Here is a 28,000-nt window from a genome sequence, read left to right on the forward strand (position 1 = left end):
TGGTCACACGGCCTCACTGACATGACAGTGAACGAGTTCTCTCCAGATTTTAAAGCACATAACAAATTCTTCCGTGATAAATAATTACACAGCTATAACAATTGGACTTTACTCTTAAATTGTTCCACATATAATAAATGTGTACCAAAAATGTAAAATGGTTAAAATTGCTGTTAAACGTAACATGTGTTCTATTTATAGCGCACTGCACTTTGTCACTATGCTCTGTGAGGTAAAGGGTTAAAGCGCATCGTGAATTCTACAACATAGCATTGTCCCATACATTTCTGACCTACATAATTTGCATTTTAAAGTCAAATCTTTAATAAAATAATACTTTGGCTTTGCTTTCAATGATTTGTATATTTTTCTGAACATATCTGCCCGATGATTTACGAAAACAGACAATCTAATAAACTGGTACATCCCAGACTTAGCGAAGTCCACCATTATTTCCCGTTAGGCCTACTGGTTCATTTACAGTTTCAAACTAATTTTATGACGAAATAGTGTACAAGAGGCAGTTAATATATATCCAGATCACCGATTCTGATCTTAAAACACGTTTGTATGTCTTATCATCAAAAGTTATCATGCAGGAAATTGATAGTTGCTAGCTTACTCTAACAAGGGTTAATGGTCAATCAGCTATCAAAACATATGCTTGTGAACGGGCAAGAGTTTGTCAACATAACTGATATAAAAACTAGGCCTAGCTACTGATGTCTTGATGAATACATTTCGCTACAACACTAGAACTAACCGGGCTAAAGCGAGGGGCATTGTTTTAAAAAAAAGTATGGTCAGTCAATGTACCTCTTAAATAGCTCTTGTTCAACCATCAGAAAAATTCAGAGTGATATTGAATTTTGTCAATCCAAGTAAGGACATATTCCAAATACTAAGCTAGGCATCACACACTTTCTTACACTTAGCTACTGTCCTATTCGAACTATCAATTCTAGCACTCTTCTGAATCTCGTTACAATCTTCTAAGTTTGCCGTTTAACCCCAAAATACTTATCTGAATTTACAAATGGCATTTTGTTGAAGTCTCAACATGTCTTGATTCTCGTGAACTACTTATTCCGATACATTCGGAAATGAACACAATAATGAAAGCTAAAGTTGTTTATTTGATGTACTTATATAAATGACCACATGTACATCTCTGGGTCTTTCTGACTCTGAATTCAATCACTGTAAATATCAGTACATTTCCCACCCGGCCGCCAGTCAAAGCCTTTGAACTTACCGCCCAGCTATTGCATCATGTTCTTTTTGATGTATGTACATCAAGGGGTCTTTCAGTCATTGAATTCTGTCATTGTAAATATCAGCACAGCTAACTGATCAACACATTTTCCCACAAAGCAGGTGGCTGAAGCAGGACTAGCAAGTCTTTGAATTTTGCTGCACACCTATTATATGTGTACGGAGGACTCCCCCCCTCAGTGATTTTCTGCATCCCAGATCAAAAATTGGCATCCAAATACACGTAATTAAGCGTTTCCGAGATCTCTGCATCATAAGAAATTTCCCAGTGAAAACCACACGCTGACCATTCATTCAGGACTAGTGATAGGATTTTCAAGATGGCCACTGTGGCAGCCATATTGGATGTCTGAGCAGCACAACTTTCATTCAGAAACAAATAGACATTATAGTAAGCCATTTAGTTACACACAAAAACATGTTGATACATCCATTCATTCTGAAGCAATTATAACATTTGTGGCCATATTGGAAATCAGATTGGCACCATTTTCATCAAGGATGAACTAGATATCAAAAGATGTATTCTGGTAAAGTCCTCATGACCAGATCACTTTCCAAACATGAGGAGTAGCAATAACAAGATTTTCAAGTTGGCTGCTGTGGTGACCATATTGAACATCAGATCCATTTAGGACTAACTATGCATCATAATAAGTCTTCCAGTGAAAACCCCAATGCTAACGTGGTCATCCATATAGGAATCATGATAACAAGATTTTCAAGCTGGCCACCATGACAGCCATATCCTATTTCTGTGTGTCACAATTTAAGACCAACTACATAACAATTAATTTTCTGGTGAAAACCTCATGTCAATATGACTATTCCATTCAGGAGAAGTAGTAAAATCAAGATTTCCTAGGTGGCTGTTATGGCAGCATACTGGTCATTAGATGCACTATTTTCAGTTCAGACAAACTAGACATCAGAAGTCATTCAGAAAAATTCCCATGATGATATGACTGCCCATTGACGAGTAGTGATTACACCATTTTTAAGATGGCCACTGCATCAGCCTTAGTGGATGTCCAAGTGGCACCATTTTCATTTATAACCAACTAGACCATGGGGTGAAATGTGTGTAAAGATTCTTGGTAATAATCTAAGTGGTTTAGGATTAACAGCAAGAAGTTGTGCTAAAGGAAGCACAGATGATGGATGAACAACAGACCATCTGAGCTTAAAACCTTCAACCAGAAAACTTTAATGCAAAGTTTCTGTGATGCTGACCATCAAGATGAAAGGGGTGAGCTAGTGTGTTGCAGAATAAACAGTCTCAGCTTCACGGTAATTCATGCAAAGTATAACAAGAACAAATCAAGATGATACATACACACACAAAAGAAATGTGTTAACCAGAATGTTGACAAATCTGCTGTTGCTGCCAGTAAAGTAACTGCTAAGCCTTGCTTTCCATCAACATGAGCTCAACAACAACAAAAAAAAAGAGTTAACAAAAGCTCTCTGGAAACTCAGGAGGTCTGTGCCTTTACACAGTAAACTGTTCTGATAACAAGGTGCTTGTCATGACCTGCATGTTGAGCCAGCCGGAGGTACAGTAATAAGGGCATTCATTTAGTTAGAAAAGGATAAGTACATACTGAGGGGAAGAGTTTGGGATAAAATGGTATTGAATTAAATGGAATGTAAGCAATAATGGGTTGATAGGCTGAAAAATATCTATACAAATTTGATTCAGTCATGATTACACTAAAAATGCTTAGGGAAAATGAGCACCCTGAACAGCATTATACCTGTCTGCAAGCACAGTGTTCAATATACTTTGTATGTCTGTTCAGCCAATCATTACTTCATAGGCATATCCAATAATTCAATCAGAAGTTGATACCAGCTAGACAGTTCACTGAGTGCTAATTTACTATCATGTGTCACCCATGAAATATAACTGGTAAAGTAGAAATGTGTTAACAGACTACAAATATTGCAGCATAATGCCTCAAACTCATCTAAATGCAACACTTATCTGGACAGCTGACTAGCATGGAGTAAACTATATATATATATATATATATCCCACCCACATTTGTTGTAGCAGCAAAGTTTGATCAAAATGAAACTAAATGAGATAATTCTGCTAAGAGAGCATGCATACCTTATCACCCACATCTTGGCTTGATCGTCTGTCCTTATAGACAAGTTTGACACTGACATAATCATTAAAACTGCCATTTAAATTTGGATTTAATGTTTTCAGTAACTGCCCAGTGTCCAAAAATTTAGCTTCTGTCCATTCAGTCAGCCGAGTTACAGGGGATTCCTCTATACATTTAGGGATCTCCTCTGAAAACTCAACGTGACCCACATCAAGGTGTTCATCTTGTAAATGAACCCCTAAATCAAGGTGATCGTCATGTACATGAACCCCTGAACCAAATGGGTAGTCCATATTCTCTAACATCGGATACTCTCCAAAAGGCTGACAAGGTTCCCTTTGCTCTTCCTGAAGCGACAGACATGAGATGTCAGGAATCAGGGAATCTTGTCCAGTGCTCCAGATGTTGTGATACTTCTCATCCATCTGTCCATCAAATCCAAAATGCTGAGGATCATAGTCAGTACCCCATATTTCCTGAACTGACCAATGTAATCCTGCTTGACATCCTGCATTACTCTCTTCTTCAGTAATTTTAATATCCACTTTTCTGTCTGATATTTCGTTTTCTTGGCAAACACACTGTAAATTGCCAGCAACAGAATTTGACCCAGGGTTTGAATTGGAAACATTTTCTTTCCAAAACTGTTCATTTTTCTCCTCAAAACTCTGTTCTTGGTCTAATATGGAGATCCCATAATCTGTCTCATAAGCAGAGTCAATATTGGTTGAGTGTTTCTCTTTCTCAGTCTTTCCCATGATATCTGCTGTAACATCTTTGTCAAGTAATTGTTCCTCAACTGTAGCCAGTGTTATTGCCTCTGGTGTTTTGCAATCGATTTCTGAGCTTTCTGTGTCTTCACACGACATGTTAGCTGTGTCATTGTTTTGTAAATTATCCACAGTTTGAATGTACTTGCTGGAGTTTTTCAGTTTGAATTTTGGCACAAAACTATCCCCATCTTCTTCAGCTCCATCCCCTCTGCAGTGATACTGCTGATAAGGTGTTTTTGACGCAAAATACCCTCCAAACAGATCATGTGAAAGATGTGCTGGTTCCTTTGGTTGAATTGTTGACAACTCTGGTGCATAAGCTGGTGTTATTGGTCTAAAATGAGTTTTTGGTGAAAAGTAGAGATGTTCTTGGGGTGACTTGGTTTGTTTTCCACCAGAATCCATCTGGGCGTCTGCAAAGACTTGCCGATAAAGCACAAGGTTTGGTTCACTGTGGACATGTGGAAGTTTTCTTGGGACATCATCAAATGCTGAATGCTCAGAAGGTACTAGTTCAAAACTCTGTGACAACTTTGGATTTGGAATGAACTGTGACTGTTCATCTGTATCCCAGAAAGAGACATTCCCTAGTGATGTACTTCTTTCAAAGAGTACTTTTGCATTCTCTCTTTCAAAGACTCTATCATCTAAGTTTTCATCTAAATCTAATTCAACTGAGATTTTTGGAATCAAGGTATTTTTGCCCAACTCAGAGTTCTGCTGCTGAATCTCCTTTGCTAAACTACTTTCAAACCAAAGACCAAGTATGGGTTGAAGACTTGAGCTCCATGGCGAGGTTTTGGCTTTCAACTGGTTGTTCACATTCCAAAGCTGAGAAAAGTTCTCCCAATCACCCAATTGTTGTATTCTTTGATCCCATGACCATCCCCAAATGTTTGCTTCTTCTTCCGAGTTGAAACTATTAAGAAATTCATTGAAAAGGATCTTGCTTTGCCAGCATGGTACAGGCCCCGGTTCAACTGGGTAATCCTCAGCACAAGTCCACAGGCTCGAGTCAAAACAGGCATCATAAGCAGAGAATCCTTGCACATCCAAAAATCTTGATAAGTATTGCCAATCTACTAAGGATAAAGAGGTAGTGGGAGAAGGACTATCGTACTTCAGTCTAAGCTTCGATGTATGTGATGGTATCCCTTCTGTAATGGTTTCAATGCAGCCAGTTGGTGTTGGGATGAAAAACGCTTCATCTTCCTCTGATGGTTTTCTGGAAGACATTGTGAATCTAGGCACTTCGAAACAAGCTTCATTATCTTTTTCCATTAAATCTGAAGTAGGAACTTGCCAGAGATTTGGGTCAACTTTTATAGTGTTCCAACCTAGTGTAACCACGTGGGGTTCATCAGTTTCCAGTTTTTCAACCAGCTCTTCTATTGGTCTCAAAGCATCATCATTATGAAGTGGCATCTCCAGCTCTGATGTTAGCCAAGCTGGAATCAAGAGATTACCATCAATTAGAATACCTTCATCACCTTCATGATCAACATAAGTTTCACAATCGAACAAAGTTGGACTAGACTTATCACTTTGGAATTTGATGTCTTCTCCACATGGAGAAAGACGTGGATAGCTATTCCTCTTGTACAGTGGCTGCTTGCAGGTACTTCCAATAGGCTGATTGAAAATCTCCATAGGTTCTGTGTACCAATCTGTATTTTCTTGTAACTCTGGACTAATACTATTGGCTCTTTGTTTGTCTGCCGACACCAATGACTCATTTGATTTTCTTATTTGAACCTTGGAACTTTGTTCCTCGTCTACATCCTCAAGCTCTTTGTATCGTTTGTCTGGAATAGGCAAAAGCATCCCTTTCAGTAAAGACTCTACCCTTGTGCATAGCTCTTCATTACTTCGAGCAATCTTTTTCTTGGACTTTTCTGAATATCTTACATCATTCTCTGCATAGCTCACTGGCCAACTGCGGAACCTCCTAGATTTGACCGAATCATCTACTTCCTGTTTTGAAAACCGACTACTTGACTTAGTTCTGTGATTTGGGGTTGAACTAAATTTGTCATTTAATTTATTCCCTTTATTACTCTCATGGTCTTTCTTATCCTTTGAAAGTTTGTCCCTATCAGATGAGGAGATACAATGTTGATACTCTTTTGTCTGTTTTTCCTCAACATCTTCAACTGCAGCCAAGACTGCTGATTTTACCAAAGGGTTTTTCTTCCATATTGTGTCTTTTGGGATGGCAAGGGAAGGTTCAGTACACTTGTCTTGTCCATGCAAAGCAGGAAAGGCAGCATAATATCTGAAATGAGATGAAATGATGATTTTAACAACATCTTAGCAAGAGTTAAAAGCCAACTTAACAAGCAAATTCAATGCCTTTTTGTCCCCTGCCTACCATGGAGTAATCAAACAAGTTTAAAATCATGAAATCTTATTATCATTTTTCATAAACAGCTGTAAAGTTACTTGGCAGACATTGCAAGTAACCAAGTCCTATCGCCCTGTCTTAAAGAAATTCAGCGGGAAAATGCAGAAAAGTGGTTAAAATACCTTACTCTTTAAGACAGGATTCCAAAGATGTACACAACACAACTTTCAGTGATGATATAAATTGTTATTATTGTGTCTAGATCACAATTCAGCATTACTTGGGGACAAAGTGTCCCTCAGCATTATTTTTTTTAGGAACACTGAAAACTTGGAGGGGAATTTGGGTACATTTTAGGCTGCGTCTTATGCCAATGATCCTTAAATTTCATGTCTTGGGCAATAAGGTCCCCTACATGACACTATAGGGCAAATAAAAAAGACACCCACCCTTGAAACCAAAAGATCACTGAAGCTATTTTAAATAAGTGAATCAAGTGCATTCCAAGCATACTAAATAAAGTATATTTGTATCAAAAGATGACCAATTTCACTGGCTCACAGAAATGTCTTAATGACTTTGATTTGCCTGGGCACCAATCAAGAGCACATGCTGAATGATCATTGACAGGAAATGTAAAGATGGAATCTTCACCAAAAAAATTGCTGCATTTAGTTCTCAAGTAATGTACCGTGGAAAAAAAATATATCTTGACTCAAATGTCCAAAAGATATTCTACAAGAGACGTGTTACTTGTTCAAGTGGAATTAAAATCCCAACATGGAACACTCGTGATAGAGGCCAATAAAGATCACAGGTGTTTGGATCATGGATTTATGAACTTCTGGAGTCAATATTTGCTTGTCAGTGATTTTATATATTAAATCACTGCATCAAATTATAGACAGTCAGCTAAAACTTCCTAGTCTGAAATGGACATGGTTATCTTTGCAGGCAAGGAATTTGTAGAAAGCCCTGCTGTAGTCTGACTCTACAATGACTATGTCAAAACATACTGAATTACAATATTTACTGTCAAAATTAACAAACCCATGATGTGAGAGCTTTGATAATAAGTAGTAGCTGTGTTTCCTGAATAAACAAGAAACAGGTAAGGATATCTGCAACTCCTCCTGCTATTTGTTTCCCCCAAATGAACCCACTTTTTAACTTAAACACTGAAACATACATTTACAATAATAAAAACAAGTCCTCATGGTTCTTCATAAAGCCAAGAAGATTTTCAAGTCCAACCCAAAAACATCCCTTCTTTTCATCTAAAGACTCAGTTGAATTATTAGCAGAAACATCTCAGAACAGTGTTCTGGTTTTACTATATCCTAAGAACATGTACTTTCACAGTCACTGATTGATTTGCAAAAGTATTTGAGCAGTGATCATATCAAAAAAATTCTTAGATACAGTTCAAGGTCTGATGACTTAAAAAAAATAATAATCCCCGACTGAAATTACACAAGCTCAGATTCCAATTTCCATCTTCTGGAATGTCCCCCCTCCCTTATTAATATTATTTGTCACACAATGTTGCAATTACTAAAATGCAAATATAAATTCAATAAGGGGTCTGAAGGTAATGCGAGAGTTATTAGTGTTCATCACTACACTCACTAGAGACTGGATTGATCTGGTGTTCAAACTTCTCTGCTGGTATCTCTGAGCCAATCATGGTCAGAGCCTAGCTGAAGTATGTTATTATGTTGTTTGCAGTATGTGCACAGAATTACCTCCCTCCCCCCCACTTCTTTTTTGTTTTTCTTGGGTTATTTCACAAATAAAACTCTGTACCAGTTCTGAAATTAATTTTTGTGGTCTTTGCTGATACTATTGATAGCTAACTGCTTCCAAGATTGGCTTAAAAAATAAATCACACCAGAACACTATTCCGATAATTAAATGATCATGCTTTGTTTTATATAAAATCTGGCTTCAAAGAAATGTTGGCGCTCTTTACAAACTTGCCAAAAACTTATAATACATATAGCTTAAACATTTTCATTCAAAGCAATGATATGTATTGTAATAACATTTGATCTCCTACACGCATCTAGCATCTCTTTTTATTTACCTATTGGGTTGTTCCACATCCTGAGCATACCTATGTCAAAAGCTACATCTCTGCAGAGATGAACAATCTCCACCAATTGTGCCATGGCCATGGACAAGAGATGTTTTGATGTCTTTGCTACTGCTTCCAATAATGTTGGAAACCGACAGATGATAAAGATTCTTTCTTGAAAAGACTGAAGGAAGCCATTGAGAACAAGTCAGCAGATGAACCCAGTCACAATTGACCTGGCCTTAGTTTCCAAAGCCTCTAATGTCTTCACAGAGAGGCAAGTGAATGATCCCTGATGAAATTCCCAAATTTCCAGCATCCAGGGGTAGTTCCTGAGAGGGGAGGGTTTTCATTTTCAGCAAATTATTGAGAATCTAGCAAGCAAGACAACACATCATGTTCCTGGTCACTACCTTGAAAGGATGCTGGAAAACCTGAATGAACCCTCCTTGGGGAAGTCACGGAAACTGGGATATTCACATTCTGTGACTCCTCATGGGGTAAGACTAGACTGCTCCTTGTGACTGCCTTTTCTTAAGCATGAGAATGTTTCTCATTCCTCCTGGGCTTTTTCAGGGATGGAGGTCTGACACTCTCCTGAGGAGATGCCACCTCCTGAGCAGAAGGTGGGGTTCACTGTGCCTACACACTTGTACTGCTAGGGGACCATGCTGAAGCCATATACAGCAAAGCAGGATAAATGATTAAGATAACTCCCCATGAACAGGGAAATTATCACAAAGGGACTGAACATTAACACTGGAAAGATGGGTACATCAGTCCAATCCCCTTTCCCAGTATGTTTATTTTATTGTTCAACAGGTCCAAGAAGCAGCAACAACCCTGTTGTCTTGATGGGCTTAATCCTCATAAAAATCATACCTCTCGGTGAGGGACTAATAAACTCTTTGGATACTTGTGATAATCCACCTAGAAACAGTGAACATCTAAATATCTGAGGAACCCTTTATAGGTAGGAAGAGATGTTTCTGACCCTTTACCTTTTTAAGGAAGCCAAATAAAACCATAAGGCTCTAACTCAGTAAAGAGGTCTATCTTGATCATTCTCAGCAAAGATATGACCTACACTGGAGATCTCAACAGGAACTGGAGTTACTGAAGGAAGCTAGTCCTTAGATAGAAACACAAGTTGGCAAAGAAGATAAAGCAGACCTGCCTACCCTGATGAGTCCGCATCAGTAAGGCATTGATTTTTTACCATAAGATTAACCAGTTTTCAGTAAGGTGTCACAAAATATCAATAACTTTTTTTTGTAAAGCTGGAAAACATAATTAAAAGATTGACGCATCGATGATAAACGGTATTTTCAACTGAAAAGACTTTACCACTAGTACAGTTTCACAAACTCTAGTTGCAAACACTATGCAGCTCAATGGATTGTTGCTCTCTCTCAACTTGAAAGGGGACTGCCTCCTAGCCTGGGAAATTTAGTTTGCAACCCTGCTTATAAACTGGTTCTGGCAAACTGAATGCTTGAGAAGAGCCAAGTGTGAAAAATTATGAATCTTCAGACTGTTGAGAAGCAGAGACTCCTGTGCTGTGACAGCAGGTCCCTCCTGTGTGGTAATCATCTGGGCTCATTAACTGCAGGACAAGTACCATATACATTTGTGTATAAGCCTATCTGCATATACGCTAAATCCCCCCACTGCATGACCTGTGTATAAATCAATCCATAAGACCCTGATGACATCACAAGATGCACGCTTTAAGTTCTAAATGCATTTATTTCAGCAAATTACATTATCAAAATAAAATATCTTCAAGCCTAATGAAAAAAATGTGTGAACATTAATTTATATATTGAAATATTTCCGATTTGTGATAGTTCAAATGAGCACTAATTTCTGTTAGATGATAAACTTCTAAAACAAGATCTTTTATATTACGTCTTTTGGCAGCTTTATTTATGCTGCCTCTGACAGAAACCATTCTGGTTTATAAAACATTAACACTAACTGGCTGACGCAACAAATGTTGATGAATCTGCAGACTTGTATTTGGTGTCTTTTGCCATCTGCATTCTTGCCATCTGCATAGAATGCAGATGAATTGCAGTTCTTGTGATAATGTATCCATTTTGTTGACATTTACTAACAAAATTGATGAGTTCTTTCAACATATCAGAGAAAGAAGTGACTCCAGTCTGACATGCCCTCTATAATCTTGGCATTTCTTCTAATGCTCCTCTGCCATTCCTGTACTTATTTCTCACATACACAAAATTCATGTGCTGCAGTAGTTTTTATTTGCTTCAGCAAATTTTAAAAAATCTGAGTTTGAATGATGCATCATAAGCAGAATGCTTTCTTTTATTTCCACCACTATTCAATTTAAGTATTGCTATAAAATTCCAAAGGATTAACTTAAATAACTCTTGATAGTGGTTGCATCCTATTTATCTTTATCTTCCAATTTTTTCCATGGTTGGTTAGTTGTTAAATTGTATTGGATAATTAATTATTTACTATTGTATCTTTCTTTACTACCTGTAGCTTCATTCATTTAGCAAAAATATGATTTACTGTCAGATTAGACATGTTACATTTCAAGCAGGTGTAGTAGTCATGGCTTTGATTAGAAACCATGACCCCTTCCTTATCTCAGTGCATATTACATCACAGAGTTAATATGGATTAGTAAATTCATTTGCCTTGTGTAACAAAACAAACCATTATCCCTGAGGCATATTGTACCATACACTAAGCATATAGCAGTAGTTGTTCTGCAGCTAATAAACCTCTTTCCTTTATAAACAACCAAACAATAGTAGATGATCAAAAATGATTGTGGGTGCTCAATTTTTTCAGTAAATTGAGTGCTTTTAACAAAATCCTGGTGGCGGTCTTTTACTTTCAAACACACCTGTCAAAGAAATCCCACAAATTATATTATTAGCAATTAATCCGACCGACTCGTATATTGTTACTAGGTGTGCATACAAGACACAAACCCCTATGGAACCTATCACTCTAATACCAAATATTTCGGTCATAAATACCTCCAGCATCATAATTCGTAGATCTTTTTATTAGCTGCTTTCATATCTTAATAACACCAAACTAAAGCTACCATGCATTTGTAAAATACTAGAATTTAATCACTGATTAGCTAAGTGTTAAATACTTAACTGAGATTACAAATATGACGATGTTTGGGAAAGCTCTTGTGTTACTGGGATCATGAATGATCCAAGAGATGCTTAGGGCATTTTTGCAATCTTTAGCCATTATGAAAAGATTCTGACTAAGATGTCAGAGCTGTGCACCCCCTTATAATGCTTTTCAGTATTTTCAGGGATATTTTCAGTATTTCATGTCATCTTTCAGTATTCTTCACAAGTGCACACCAATAGTAACACACAACATTACTGATGCATCTTTATTACATCTTGTAACCAAACTGACAACACAAACAATGATCCATACTGCAAAAATGATGAACAATATTTCATATTTACAATATCTGAAACATATAACAGTTAAAAATAATTTATTAATGATCATCATTGTTGAGCTTTGATGCTGAAAGTTACAGCAAAGCAGTGTCAAGTTCAGTGCTACATGTATGCTGGAATGAGGATCAGTGACTTGTCTTATTCATTTCATAGTGAGTGCTTTTCAACTTCTGTAATTGTTCAACTGAGTGCTGGCAATGGGATTCAAATGGATGACCAGGTTTCGATTTAATAAGCAACAATGCTTCTAGAGTGTCGTCTCCCATTGATGACCTCTGCTCTGTTCTGTTCTTACGCACTATGGAGAAATTCTCTCACAGTGGGCATTACTGTCGGAATTGGTTAATATTCCTCGCATTATAACTGAAAGTTCACTAAGGAACAATGCCCCCTCTTCATCCTTCTTATTGCCAACTGCAGCCTAGGTTTCATCCATTCTTTGTCTTGTGCAGGTGGATAGGTCTGTATATTGATATATAGCAAAATGCTTGACAACAGTGTCAATAGCGCAACCAGGAGGCCGTATTGCTGGAAATCTACGCAGGAAGAAAGTCAGATCACTCAATTTGGCTGTCTGTTGCAAAGAAGCATCTGCTACAGCTGCATGTCTCAAGACTGGTTCTTTGAGAGGAAGCTTCTCAATGAGGTCACTGCAAACACTCTTAAAGTACAGCTTTACATCACCATAGAACTGCTTGATCCACATGTCCCTCAAACCATTACTGTCAGAGTCGACAATCAAACTGTGGGCAGCATCACCTATGACTAAATCCTTGTTGTCTTTTAAACTGTAGCTGCTTTTGAAGTCAACAGCTTCAGGCACACAACCTGACATGGCAGCTGGTTTGACTAAACGACCAAGTACTTTCACAATCTGGTTGACCAGCATTTTTCTCAGTATATGAACCTTCGGATCATCTGAACGGAGACCAACAAGCACATCATCATACATCTTGACAGTATAGTCCAGAAACAGAACATACAGCCTGTTTGTAGGCAATTTCAGGAACTTAAGAATGTTTTCTACTTTCTTGTGAGCATATGGTTTGTCACTGCTCTCGGCTACCTGTATGGAAGATGAAATTGACTTGGTCTTGATATCATCAAATTCTGCTTTAAAGAACTTTTTCAAAGGTTCCCAATTTTATAGCAATCTCTCCAGGCAACGACCAATATTTAGCCATCTGGTACAAACATGTTTAAGCATTCTCTTCTGCTCAATGTCAAAAAGATCTTGAATACATAAGAATTTGTGCTGTCGTTTCTCGCTTTTCTGGAAATAATAATATACATCCTGTAAGATCTCAGCCACATCTGGTAAACACTTAGCTCCTTTGTGGGCTACATTGTGCACAACATGGATAGAGCATCCTGCCAAGAATACACTTTCATGCTTATTTCTTAGGAAGGAAATTACACCAATTTTGTTCCCAGTCATAATCGGGGCATTGTAACATCCAAGTGCTAAACAATTATTCCACTGCAAGGTGCGTGCATTGATTTCCCCATCCAGGATTTTGAACACGTTTTCTCCTGTGGCAGATCCAATGTAGATAGGAAGGGAAAGCAGCTCAGAGGGAACAAGTCCATTGTTTCGGTCATTTGATCTAATTACAACTGGGAACTGCTTGCTCCTATTATCATTACTGCCATCTGTCGAAAGTGTGAAGGCTGCAGTCTGCATCCTCTCAGACAAGCTCTTTTGTTGTGCCTTTCCCAAAATCTTCACAAGAGCAGTTGCTTTCTTTCTGCCACACTTCATATCTAAAACATTAATAAAGAAATTGTAATTTGTACAATGTGCAAGTTAGTAAAGGTGTTCATACCCTAACTATCTAAATAATGGTGCATTGGTATGGGGAAACTGATTCTAATTTAGAATTTGTAAGTTTTAGCAAATTCGAATGACTAGCTGGGATAAAATTTAATAGATGCCTGGTAACAACTGTGTAAATGTGCTTCACTTGGTAAAAATACATGCATATAAGGTTTTAGATTACTGTAATTGCATATTTTTTTTGTAAGTAAATGTCATAAAAAAAGATAAACATGATATAAAATAAAATAAATATCTACATACCTGCAGTAATTTTGCTATCTGGAAACATAAGTTTGAAGCCATCACTCAAGGAATCAGCTGTTGCTAATGGCAGAATGTGGTAAGCGATGAGTTCGCACATCATAACTTCAGCACGAGTCACACGCAGGGAGTGAACACTGCAGTCGGTTGAACGTTTCGTATTATTTGAAAAGCCTTGTCAATCACTTTATGCTTCTCCGATGTCGCGAGAGATGTCATTCCCGCCACCACTCCTAATTGATATATCAGTTTCACACAGCTTGCAGAAGGCATAACTATCACCCTTTATGCTGTCAGAAACAGCCAGGTCTTGCTGTACGATGTGAGAAACTGCTGTACTTGTTGCTTCATTTCTTTGATTGAAGTTAATTCTTCTTCAGTCACTCTCTTCCCCATAGATACCATTTCAAATACATTTCCCGAACCTGACCCAACCATGATGCTGTTTACTCTACACATGTGCCGTTGCAGATCATTTTGCACACGAACTTCTATATAACACTGAGGCTGAGAGCTATGACTATACATCCCCGTTTGTTTGTACCCCCTACCAATTTCAATAACAAAAACGTTTAATGTGATAAAAAGTGCACAGAACTAAGTCAAGCGAATCAATGATTCATAATTTCTAACCTGACTGTGACCAGAATGGCACTAATACAGGCATCCCCTGTACCTTTCATGCTTAACAGTTGTTGTTGTAGTTGTTGTAGGGTTTAACGCCATTTTTCAGCACACGATAGGCTATACATGGCAGCCAGTATTAATGGTGGAGGAAGAACCGGGAAAACACCGGAAAGAACCACCAGCCCTCGAGAAGCTACTGGCAAGCTTTCTCACATACCCACATTGGCTGAATCCGAGACTCAAACCTACGCAGACAGAGGTGAGATGGAAGTGATCCGTAAAGGAGAGCGCTTTAGACCACTCGGCCACTCGGGGCCCCTCCACATGGATGTAACTGTAACAGACTTTCCATACTAACACGGTGCCATATTGAGTACACTACGGGCTAGTTTATTTCTATCAGACAACATAATGACGTAGTTGATCCTATTTGGTAACTGCCAGATAATTCCACAAATTACCATTACGTTGAGAGTTTGGAATTATATCCCTTTGCACACATGAACAAAAAAATTAAACCACTTGTTAAATCCATGGGAAAGACAAATTTGTTGTCATTATTTTCCATTGCTTGATTCGACATTGTATATATTGGAAGCAAACAACATATGTATGAACATGGTAGTCATGCACACACCCCTTTGCTAGAAACGGACTTATCCATTAACTGGAAATGGCTCTTGAGCATGTCCGTCTATTATATTGAAAACTTTCGTTAAGCATGAAACGCAGATAGTGACGATGTTTGGGACACTCTACTCACAGTCAGGTTAGAAACTGTAAATCAATGAATGAATTTACTAAGTTCCTTGCACTTTTTATCACATTAAAGGTTTCCATGATTGAAATCGGTAGGGGGGGTACAAACAAACGGGGATGTATAGTCAGACTATAACTACAGCGGGTTGCTATTGCTTTACTTTCATACTTCTTTCCTTTCTTTTTCTGTACTTGCCAAATACAAATTTTCTGTATTTTACCTCGCATGAAAATGGATTTAGCTCTTGAAGTCTGCCATATTTTCATTGTCGTCTACATCTACCACAGCATAACCTTTTAGGTAGGAGACAAAATCCTACAGACTTCCTCTATTGCTGCCATGAACTAAATTCTGTCTGCTCTATTGTTGGATCTGCATGTTATGACATGTCTGTATCATCAGCATGTATCAACATTTTGGACAATCTTTTTTTTTTTAAATTACACCTGCTGTCAGTGGTGATGGCATCATGGGAATGATAGTTTGTCACAACTAGTTCAATAAAAATTTCATAGGAATGGTTAGTCCGATCAATAAGTTGTCCAACCAGTTGAAAATAACAGAGTACTGACAAATTTAAACATACATAGCTCATCTGTCTGGCTGGACCAGTTGGGTGGCAGTCAGAATGGTGTACCAAAAATGGTACACGCCTTACAGCCTGGCTGGCATCTCTGTCTGAACAGCAGGCTAGCTAGTCAGCACTAACAGACTTCTGACCACTGTAATCTTACATAGTTTACTTGTACAGCTTGACTGGTTGGTCAGCAGTCAGAAATGTGTACCAAAGATGATATATATTTTGTGTTTCAACAGCTGATATGGTATGGTCAGTACAGACTGTATGAACCATATTGGTCTAATCTTGCTGACATAGACAACAATGCCTCTGAGTAATACTGATCACGTGAATTCCCAGATGAAGTATGTCCTGGCAATATAATTTCAGTTGCATTGGTTGTTGTTGTTGTGAGGTTTAACGCCATTTTTCAGCACACGATAGGCTATACATGGCAACCAGTATTAATGGTGGAGGAAGAACCCAGGAAAACCCCGGAAAGAACCACCAACATACGAGAAGTTACAAAAAGCTTTCTCACATACCCACATTGGCTGAATCTGAGACTTGAACCGGCGCAGACAGAGGTGAGATGGCAGTGATCCATAACGGAGTGCGCTTTAGACCATTCGGCCACTCGGGGCCCTGTTCAGTTGCATTGGAGGTGGAGAGGTCATTCATCAATAAAGGATGTTCTGGAGCCGTTTCTGCATTTACATAACGGGTAGAGAGGGCATCTTGACATCCCCCAGGAAAGTAATCAATGAACTGGTTGTGAGGTATAGTTCAACATGCTCATTTTGCTGCCCTTAAACTGCTTTTTCAAACACATGATCAAGTATTTTCATACCAAAATACACACACACATTACATGTCTGAGTCAACAAGCAATTTTATATATAGACATCTTGTGGCTATCCTCCATGACCTTAAATCACACTTGGTTGTCACCACTCTAATGAAGAAGAGGAACAAACAAGTGCATACAACACTTGCATATATATATACATACATATTTCCGTCAACTTTTCGCTCCAACCATTCCCATACATTTTTTAAAAACCTTTATGTAAACTTTTCATGTCATGGTCTCTCTCAACAACTCGGGACGCCATGTTTTGCAAGCATGCTTCTTCTTTCCATTGCCATTAGTTTCCATTACAAGATTCATTGGATGAATGTAAACCTTTGACCAATCAGAATACTCTTTACGAGAGACGTGTGCGAACTAATATATAGAATGAATAATTGACAAGGGTCGTTGCGGAATGTGACCGGACAGACCGTTTTTTAAAAACCGGATTGGAGATGATATAAAAAAGTGGACTATATCAAGAAAAATATGATTCAAGTCAGAAGAAAAGCAAAATTCCACTTGAAACAGAGAAAAATCATTTCTGAGTTATATTCAATAATATCAAACAATTATTGAAATAATTCAATAATAAGAAACATCATTCAATAATATTAAACAATATTTTACTGAGGAATAGTTTTTGTAGTTTATAATTAAGTACCTTTTTGTCAATGTCTTTAGAAAGTTTTCAGTTGACATATATGTTTGATATTCTATTTTTGTCTATGATGGACCATTTTGGAATAGTGTTAGAAACTAAACATTATCGACAGAGCTTTATAACCTCTAAATTAATAAACAAAGCATATTGCAAATTTGAAACTGAGTGAATAGTGCATGGTAAAGAAGTATCTCTTAGAAGTGAATGGAAAAGATGACTTCTTTTCCTGTCTTTCTTGATAGTGTTCTGACACCTTGTAACCATGGCAAAGGACACGTGAACACAAAACTGATATCAGAAATAAATGTTAACCACCTCATGTATACAGTATACATTATATAAGGACATTTAGAGAGGTGGCAGAAAATGATTCTTACTCACTATAGTCCTTTGTATTTTAGAAACTGCTTTAAGCAGAATTATGCTAATGCTTATAGAACATTCTGTCCTTGCCTCTGCTGGGTAGGGAACATTGTATTTAAGAACAACCAAACAGCTTTCTATGAGACTAAGCCTAATACTTTCTTTTATATGGAGCTTAAGTTGAGTCTTGATTAATAAGAGCAGATTAGCAAATTTTCAATATTTGTTCTAATGGGACGAATTAAGGCTTATGTTAGTACACACAGACCAGGATTCCTATGCAAAGTTTACACTACTATTATTTTTTACACGATTCATGGAATCGGCAGCGATAGCAAAATCTTGCATTATACAATTGCGTGCAAGCATGTGATTTAGATTTTTAACAAGCTTTAACAGTATTAGTCACATCGCTATGATTTCTGCAGTATGGCAGTTTACAGTGATGTCTAGCAATGAGGCATCATGCTGTAAACATGTAGCATCATGTCCCACCCATTCACATTATCCTGACACTAGGACGACCAGTCCTAGCACTAACCTCCTAATGCTGAGTGCCATGCGAGGCAGCTGACAATACCATTTAAAACAGTTTTTGGTATGACTATGCCAGGGTCCAAACCCATTACCTCCCCCATCCAAGGAGATTTCAACCACTTAGGCCACCGCAGCGGTCTCATCATAGATTTGGTACAGTATGTACTAAATTTTCATTCAACAGAACTTACCTTTCTGCAGGATCTTGATGCTCTGAGCCACTATCATCACTACTAAAGGGGTCACTAATGCAGACACTAGACTGCTGACTCTGATCTGCATAAGGAACCATCGGACTGCAAAGTACTGTAAATCAGACAAGTCATATATATTAGAATCTGTATTTAAACTATAGAGAGTGTCATTCCAAGGCTACTGCTCAGGGCATGGCGTTGGTTGCCTGTCAGGGTATTCTGAGCAAAAGAATACCTTGCCTGAGTGGGGCACCACCTTTATCATGGAGAAACATTTGTATGCACTTTACCGGTGCAGTTATTATAATATCTGCATTGCGAGTGAAGAAATATAAGTTATTAATATCATGTTAGTGCATGCGCTGAATGTTACCATATGCCATGCATTAAAACCACTGGGTATATACACCAGACACAGCAGCCCCCCACCCCCACCTGTAGGACATGATTCAGTACACACCTAAAACAAGTGATACAACTACAAAGAGTCAAACCGGTCAAATATGGCTACTGCACACAAGTGACTGCTGTACACAAGTGCACCTTTTAATACAATTTTTGAACAAATACTTTGCACCAATTATTATTTTTATTACACTTTCATGATTGATTTCTGCACACTGTACAACAAAAACATAATTACCAGTATATGTATTTCTTCCCAAAATCTATGTTCAACACAAAATTACTGTATCCCACTCACTTTAATCCATCCAATTAATGAAATAATCAAAAGCATACAAAGATATGCCAACCCTTTGTTCGTGCAAAAAAAAAATAAAAAAATATCTGGATTAGTCAGTTGCTCGACTAGCCAAGATCAAAACACAGTCAGCTTACGTGAAAAGCCTGTAATGAGAAAATCAGAAGCTGTATATGGATATTCACTGTGACCCATGAACTGAAGCTTTACCTACCTTCAATGACATGTTTTGATTACTGAATGACCCCTGACCCTAATGAAATGGGGTCTGAGAGAAAACTTTTCAATAGAAACAGCTTTAATTCACAAGTAAATAAATATCTAACTATACCTTTAAGACTGGCACAAAAGGTTTATTACTACTTTACAAAATGTTCTGAACAAAAGTAGGTATAACTTGCATAATGTCTCCTAATGAAGTCTTGACAGTTTATGACCCCAAATTTTAAACATTTGACCCTGGCCTCATAAAATGAGGCTAAATCAGAGATCTACTTGTTAGATAAGTTCAAGTTTGCAAGCCACTTGCCCACAGATAAGTCCAAATATATGAGAGGGATACACAAAATTGTATCTAATGTCAGTAGTCTGGATAAAATACATAAAACACTTGCTTTGTGAGAGCTATTTTACCAACAAGGGGTCATGTCCAGTTCCTACTCCTTTATGTTATTCAAGTTGAATACCCTGAGATCTCGCTACAATATAAATATCAGCAGCTTTATATAATTTTTATACAGCGTTCTTTCCATCTTGTAGTCAATGTTAAGGTCAGTCTCATATTTTGTTGTACAGAAATGATAATGTGCATATTCACTATTTAAAGCAAGGTCTGTTGATTCATATCCAGTATTTGCTGCCTTTCAGGTTCTAAGTTAACCTCGGGCAGTTTATCAAGTTGCTGACTAAACAATCTGCTTTTCAAATATTATTTGATGCATGTCGCTGATTTTATGATGAGACGTTAATTGTTAATACCATAAGTTGTGAGATTTCTTTGACAAGTGTTTTTGGAAATAAAATGCACTTGTCTCTAGTGATTAACCATAAGGAGGACTAAGTTCAAAGAGTGACTGATGTTAAGAAAATGTAGCACCCACAAAGTTCTGTGTATGACCTGTTGTTTACCCAGGAAACCAATACATATCGACTGCTTGGCGATTAAAAGGATAAAAAGTGTTCTCAAGTCATTCTCAAAAGTCAGATTTCAAATATTTTGATGCATGTTGCCAATTTCAAAGTGACTAGATGATGATAAATGTTAAGTGAATCAATAAAATAACTGTTCACAAATGCTTTAGTTGTGACTAAAAACAACTCATTAGTCTAGTTTTCATTCTCTCTCACCCTCTTAAAATTCAAGCTATTTCCAAACCCTTTTCTTCCTATTCATTTACCTAATTATATACAGTGTACATGTGCAAGCCAACTTTTGCTCTTCTCTCTTCACTTGCATCCTTTTCTAATCTATATTATTTTTGACATACATCTCTCTCACAATAATTCGCACACAACCGGGTCTAAAAACAAAGACTGCACCATAAGCAAGGGCACGAGTTACAATGGGACCTCCCACAATTATAAGTGATGCTACTGCTGCTGGGCGCCAGTGGTGGTGTAACTGGACTGTTTCCAGGCACTATCTACCTTTTTTGAGGATAAAACCTGCCATGTAATCATTAAGGTTTCAATTATCAATATAAAAACAAATAGGGATGAATATTGAGATACCTTCTAGTTTAAAAAATGGGCTCCATGCCTAACCATGCATTTTTAGTGGAGTCATATCTGGGCACAAGATATGAAGGAAATGGTGCACATATTTTGATAACTTATAATTATTGGTATAATTTCAAGGCACAAATAATGATGAAAAGAAAACAAAAGTTTAAATAAATATCACATGATCTCCTTAAAATATAACAGCATTTATCTTGTTGCTTTACTTATGCTGGAATATTATGCTTTGGGCTCAAATTTTTCATGGACAACTTCAATAACACATACACCCTGATCAAAAGCAAGCCGACTACAATATTCAATAAACACAAATGGCCTTTCATCGAAGGAAGACAGTACTAAACTTAATAATAGCCATGGAATCTGATCTTGACTATCCCAATGTCCATAATGATTGGAAGACATTTATTGTGCCCTGAAAGTTTCCTGTTTGCAAGATAAAAATGTACGTGAGAAAGCCTGCCAGTAGCTTCTTGTGGCTCGGTGGTTCTTCCCGGGATTATCCTGGGTGCTTCCTCCACCAATTATACTGGCGACCAATTATACTGGGCGCCATGTATAGCCTATCTTGTGCTGAAAAATGGCATTAAACCCTACAACAACATGTGTGATTTGTGAGTGTGATTTGGATTTTTAACATACCTTTAACAATTTTTCAGACATATCACTATGATGTCTGCAGTGTGGCAGTTTATAGTGATGTCTAGCACTGGGGCATCATGCCGCAGACATATAACATGATGTCCCAGCCAGTCACATTATCCTGACAACAGGCCGACCAGTCCTAACACTAACCTCTTAATGCTGAGCGCCAAGTGAGGCAGCTGTTAGTACCATTTTTTTAAAGTATTTGGTATGACTTGGCCAGGGATCGAACCCACGACCTCCTGCATCTGAGGCGGACTCTCTAACCACTAGGCCACTGGAGAGGTTCATGTAGCATGTAAACAACTACAGCCACATGCTAATGGGGACAATGAATCAAAATGAATTGTTTAATGACACGTGTTTGTTGACAATGGGATGTAGATCAAACAAGAATTAAATTTTTGTATATACATGTTCTTTTTGTTTTTAACAGGATGTGACCGATACATGAATTTTCTTACTTATGATCTAATACTCAAATTCATGGATTTTTCATATACATTACTTAACACATTATGGAGTGAACTAAACAAACATAAGTTGTCAATATACAAGTATTTTCATACTAGTTTTGTCCTCACTTAATCAAAATTTCCACTGGTTATTTTGTCTCTGTAAATTCTAGTCACTGATGACAAGTTACCTCTTAAAAATTCCACTTATATGCACAAAAAAATCCAACCCCATCTCCCAACCACTTTTCAAAACATCTGCTTTTGTTCATAGTACTACCTTAATCCCGACAATGCCATGATAAACAGGTAGTACTGGTTATGAAAATGGACATTTTTGAAAACTGGCGACAAAATATATTGGTCATCATTCATCCACTATTTTTTGATGCCAAGTTATTTGTGTCACAGAAACACTTTTCCCAAAATGAAATTGACATCTTCTGATGTTAACAATTTATAACAGTATTTACAATAGTCACTACCTTCTAATGAACATCTGCTGAAACCAAGTCTTTATTAGGGAAAGACCATTTAAGCTTCTTAAGTGTGGGTGGCTAAATACTTGAAAAGTGCAAAGCTGTCAGGCATTTCCGTGCACCTAAGGTTTACGTCTCCAATACTGAAGCAAAAACACATACTGAATTCGACCGATTGACGAAAATAAAATAAAGCAATGCTTACCATTTGAGAAGAGGCAATTGTCACCAAAATATTCTGTTCAAAACAATATTAATTTTGGAAACAAGGGATATCACCCCCATGTTTTCATGACTTGCGCTATGTCAGCCATTTACACGCACAGCTTTGAAATGATGTAATGGTTGTCCATCGGGCTATAGAAATTAAATATATTACTTTGGACTGTTTCTGTCAGCAGTTCAGTCAAGTAATTAGGTCAGGTTTATAGTTAGTTTTACAAAATTCAATGTAAAAATGCCAATAAATGGTAAGAGATATTAAGCAAACTAAACCAATCTTGTAAACAAGTTAGTAAATTTCAATTTTTTTTTACAAAAAATCAAGCTATTACATGGAAGAGAAACAACAATGAATGGAATGCAATGTGTTGACATCTTGGTGATGGGGAAAAAGTACTACAGAATTTAGAAACAGATTATACACCAGGGAATTTCTTGAGAAAGTATGTTCTAGCGGCAAGTTAGCATGTTGGGTAGGAGACAATTTTGTATGTGTAGGACAACTTGCAAAATTGGAAACTTGGATTAAAATGCAGTATTGTTTTAAGGTATGCATTTCCATTTTTTATATAATATATTTATTTGTATGATTCTAAAAGATGCATAGTAAATCGGATTTTCTGGGTTACAGGTTTAAGAAGGTCATGGAGTGGGTCTTCATGTTGACATTTAGAAATCACATTTTCATGTGCATTTCAAGCCTACATGTGGGATATTTTTGTACACTTCATAAATATCACTTTCCTTGATTAAAGTACGATCATTCTTTCTTGATACAAAAGTGATTTTTGAACCAAAATAACGTGATCCATTGTTTACAGAAATTACATATCGTTGCGCAGAATTACCCAACATGGTGGTATTGTCTTATTCTGATTTGTGGTATAAAATAGGACAAAACACTATGCCATTCCTTACTTTACTTGCAACAAACTTGCCTTGTTATAAACGAAATAATTAAAAATACCTCAGTTCAAAATAATAACTGAACCCCATAAAATTAAATGGCCAGGTTCTGAAAATACATGTGAGCTGTTGTTAAAAATGAGACAAAAAACAAAGAACCAAGTTTATTTTTGACAGGGTTCATACAGAATTCTGAATGATAAATTCAAATGCTTTTCCCAAAACTTTCAAAGACCACAAACAGATTTCTAAGACATATTTTCACTAACATTTTGTATACAAGTTATATTATAGGAGAAAACAATGAATGCAAAATACTACAATTGTTTAATGATGAAATTCAAACTAAAATTAATCAAAATGAAGAAAGCAGGAAAACTTGTCTACATCCGATCCTAACAACCTTGGACAATTTTTATTTGTGTTTACGGAAAGAAATTAAAATGTTATTTAAACTTTCCAAGACTTTTAAAGACCTCAGGGTAAGCTGCTCGATTGTTCCAAACTTTCAAGGCCTTGAAAATGCTACCTCATTTTCCCCAAACTGTCAAAGACCTTCAACGACCATATGAACCCTGTTTGAAGAAAAGTAATTAAATCGCAAATTAACCTTGAAAATGTAATGTGACTGTTTAGCACATCAAAGCTTTAGCAAGCAATGACTACCTTGAAAAGACCAGAGAGTCAATGAAGCACCGATTACTGTAAAATCACAAAGAAGTATAAAATGATATTGCAGACAAATAAATTTCCAAATATAAAATTGTTTGCTAATTTCATACATTTTAATCTGTTCCATGATGTGTCCATGTCACTGTTACAGGCAAACTATAGTAATTAATATGATGTTCCCAAGTGTGCTGCTGATAAGAACTTAAGCTCTCCTTCACTTTCAAACATTACAAGTCAATGTAATGAATTCACACAAAAAAAATAATTCCTAAATGAAGAAAAAAGTTTTATTACAGTGATCATAAATTTGATCCACTTCAATGCGGTACCTTGCACAGCTGTATAACATGAAGTTACCAGTCATTATGGACATGTATTTCCAGTCAAGTCACAGAAAAAGATGCTATACAATGATGCTAAACAAGTTTATAAACATAAACAATCAAAAAACAAGGACTACTGAGGTTTGTAAGCATTATTTAATTCCTTAATAAGGCAAGTACTGGTAAAAACTAAGGGGGTGGAGTGTGAACTGTAGTAAAAAAAAAACATGGAAGGTGAGGAGGAAATGACCATAGTTCAATATTTACCAGATACTTCAATATCCATCTATCTTTTATTATCTGTTGGAAACTTTTGCTCCAAAATAAAAATTTCACTAATATAAGTTTTGCCAAAGTTTACTTCAATCACTACTATGCCCGATTTCTCATCTACGCCTTAATGCTGTATTGGGTTTCAGCATCCATCAATTCCATAGTCTGCTTGTTCCAAGTTATTTATATCAAATAGTAGCTTTACTTCTTAATTTCATTTCTTGATTCTTATTTATTCAGTCGATTTTAACATTTATAATGGCTATAGTTCTGTAGCTCATAATCCCCACAAGCTAAATTGCTTTAATAGATAAATGAAAATTCACTACTTTAAAACTGTCTGTATTTTAATTAGGCTTAGTATTCTGCCTTTTCTACATTTAATTTTGACATGCTGCTGAAGGGACAAGCTTACCATCTTTGTCCATCAAGCATGTAAATCAGGCTCGTATTTAACATCATTTTTAGGCTCACTTTATCTATATTAATGTTTTCATAGTTCCAATAATCTGATATACTTCTTAACTTTAAAAAATCATTGTCATGGTCAATATCAGACAGTTTATGAAGAACAAAACTCATATTAAGATGAACCATGCTGGGAATCAGCCATTTTGTGTGTTCAAGGTAACCAGTACTTCTAAATGCAAAGTTCAAACTATGTCAGAATGCTTATTGCAATAATGAACAAGAAGAAATGTGACATTCTCCTTATAACTCCACTAGCAAGATTCAACCACCCCAAAATGAAAATTAGAAATTTCTAAAATTATTCTTTCATGAACAATTACAATGAATACTAATTTCCAATATAATTTACAGTAAGAGAGTAATAGTTGAGTATTACCTTGCTGGCAGTCTTTTAAGCGGGAACATAATTCTTCCACCAGATTTTCAATTCCACTTGTCTGCAATGAAACAATCTTTATTAAATGTCTACAAAATAAAATAATTCACTGACAATTTTTGTCAAAATATAGCCTTGCTTACCTCTTCTGCATCACAAGCCACCTCATCCACGCTCATAATTACAACCTCAAATCAGTCATATACTAGAACACCTGACCTAGAACAGAACAAAAATGCAGACCACACCTCCTCTTTGACATGGACCTAGATGAAAGGGAAGCTGAAGGCTTATAGAAGCCCTGATAGCAGGAATGTTCCCTAGTATAATCTGGCATATGGTTGTTAAATTTCCCTTTCGTCTTAAACATGCATCACTCTTGACGCCATTTTTTTAAAATTCTATAATAAACAGTTTTATCATGCAGATGCTTCTCATGAACAAATAGGTGCAGTTTAAAGTGTCTGGAGTGCTTTTGTAAAGTTAGCCTGGTTCCCTGACCATTTTCACTAATTCTAAGATGAAACCCGGATCCAAATAAAACACAGATGAACCAATTATCCAGATTTTTTGGCAACCATCATTTTCCCGTAGTTTTGGCTACTATGCTACAAATCCATATTTTAAGGGTAATTTCCGTAAGACTTGTGGCAAAATCATAAGAGTTGGCAGGTCTGTAAGGGCTAGAAACCAGGCTAAGCGCAGGAACAGCCTGCCTATTTTTTTTTTAACAGCAGCAGGTCATTGTTACAAAGGATTAAATAAAAGTCGGTAATGTTTATCCCTGTTCTTGTGATGTGGTCATTTATAGCAGTGTAGAATGGCATATTCTGCCAAGATGTGGTCGCTGGTCGAGTTCAGCTGGTGGTCACTAAACACATTTATATAATAAAATTGATCTGTGCATTACAACTGTGGTCATAAATGACAGGTGGTCACTCATAACAGATTTTACTCTAATAAAAATATTTTTAAAATGCCCATAAAAGCACAATGTAAAAATCTTGGCACCTGCAGTAGCTTACCTCATCAGCAACTGACACAAGACACTGGACAGCAGCTTGCTTCTTCTTGTCCTCTTCACTGATAGAGACCCTTTTCTTTTCAGATTTTTTACCACGTGGTTGCTTTAATTCAACCTTTTTCTCCAAAAAATGGACATCAGCTTCACTGCTTTCCAGATCTACCTCTGCAAAATCCTGCTGAAGTAGATTTATGACGTAGCGAGAGTAGACAATAGAATCAATTCCCAGTAGTTCAAGTTCATGGCCGAACCAGGTCTGCACGGAGGAAGGCAGTGCCGCCTCCATCGACAATCGGTATTCTGGGTACTTCATGTAGATGCAATAGACAGCCCTTACCAGACTACGTACTGCAAGAAAGAGGTTGGAGACAAAAATGGAAGGATATGGCAGTCCATGATGATGAGATGTGGCTAGACAAGTACTGAAATTGATGAACGATCAACCAGATGCAGGTACTATGATCCAATCCATGGTATGAGGTAGACAGTTGTAGGGATCAAGAGGCTATTTGTCTGCCTTTCTAAATTGGCAGTTTCATTTCTGGCCACTGCAATTGTCTGAAAAGAGAGAACACAAAAAAATTAGATTTTTTCCTTGCTGGCGTTACTTATTTTCCAGTAATGAAGTGTTTGAAATGTTTTGAAAGGCTCATAATTTGGCTACTGAGCCAAATGTGAGGCAAAGTGACAGCACATTTGCAAAAGTCATCAATGACCACTTCCTGTAAGTATGACAGATCAAAAGACGTAGATTTAAGCATTCAGTACACCTGGAGAGAATAAAGCAGCCAGATAACAACAGATAAAAAGACAGCACAGAAAAAAGCATTTCACACTTGTTTTAGAACAAGAAAAAAGCATATGTCCCAGATTACAGGTAATGTACTGCCAACTTTTACTTGTCCAACTTCTTAGAACAGCATGTGTTCTTTACTGAAAAACAGAGATATAAAATATGGTTACTGTAACCATGTAGGTGGCAATGTTTCGCCAAGGAACAAACAACTGT

The 28,000-nt window shown here is 37.0% G+C and overlaps 1 protein-coding gene across 1 annotated transcript in view; it reads right to left on the reverse strand.

Annotated features, from left to right (window-relative positions):
* LOC149795349 (uncharacterized) overlaps positions 1-28,000 on the reverse strand; it is an 86,063-nt gene that overhangs the window by 43,748 nt on the left and 14,315 nt on the right. The window contains exons 2-5 of the mRNA XM_089965124.1: positions 26,993-27,549; positions 25,968-26,028; positions 18,700-18,814; positions 3,392-6,440 (exon numbers count right to left, since the gene is read on the reverse strand). Of these exons, the coding sequence (XP_089821250.1) occupies positions 3,392-6,440; positions 18,700-18,814; positions 25,968-26,028; positions 26,993-27,304 (3,537 nt within the window). The 5' untranslated portion in view covers positions 27,305-27,549. The remainder of the gene's footprint in view (positions 1-3,391; positions 6,441-18,699; positions 18,815-25,967; positions 26,029-26,992; positions 27,550-28,000) is intronic.

This window comes from Sinohyriopsis cumingii, chromosome 7, assembly GCF_028554795.1.
Source record: "Sinohyriopsis cumingii isolate HCF-2022 chromosome 7, ASM2855479v2, whole genome shotgun sequence".
Taxonomy (NCBI): Eukaryota; Metazoa; Mollusca; class Bivalvia; order Unionida; family Unionidae; genus Sinohyriopsis; species Sinohyriopsis cumingii.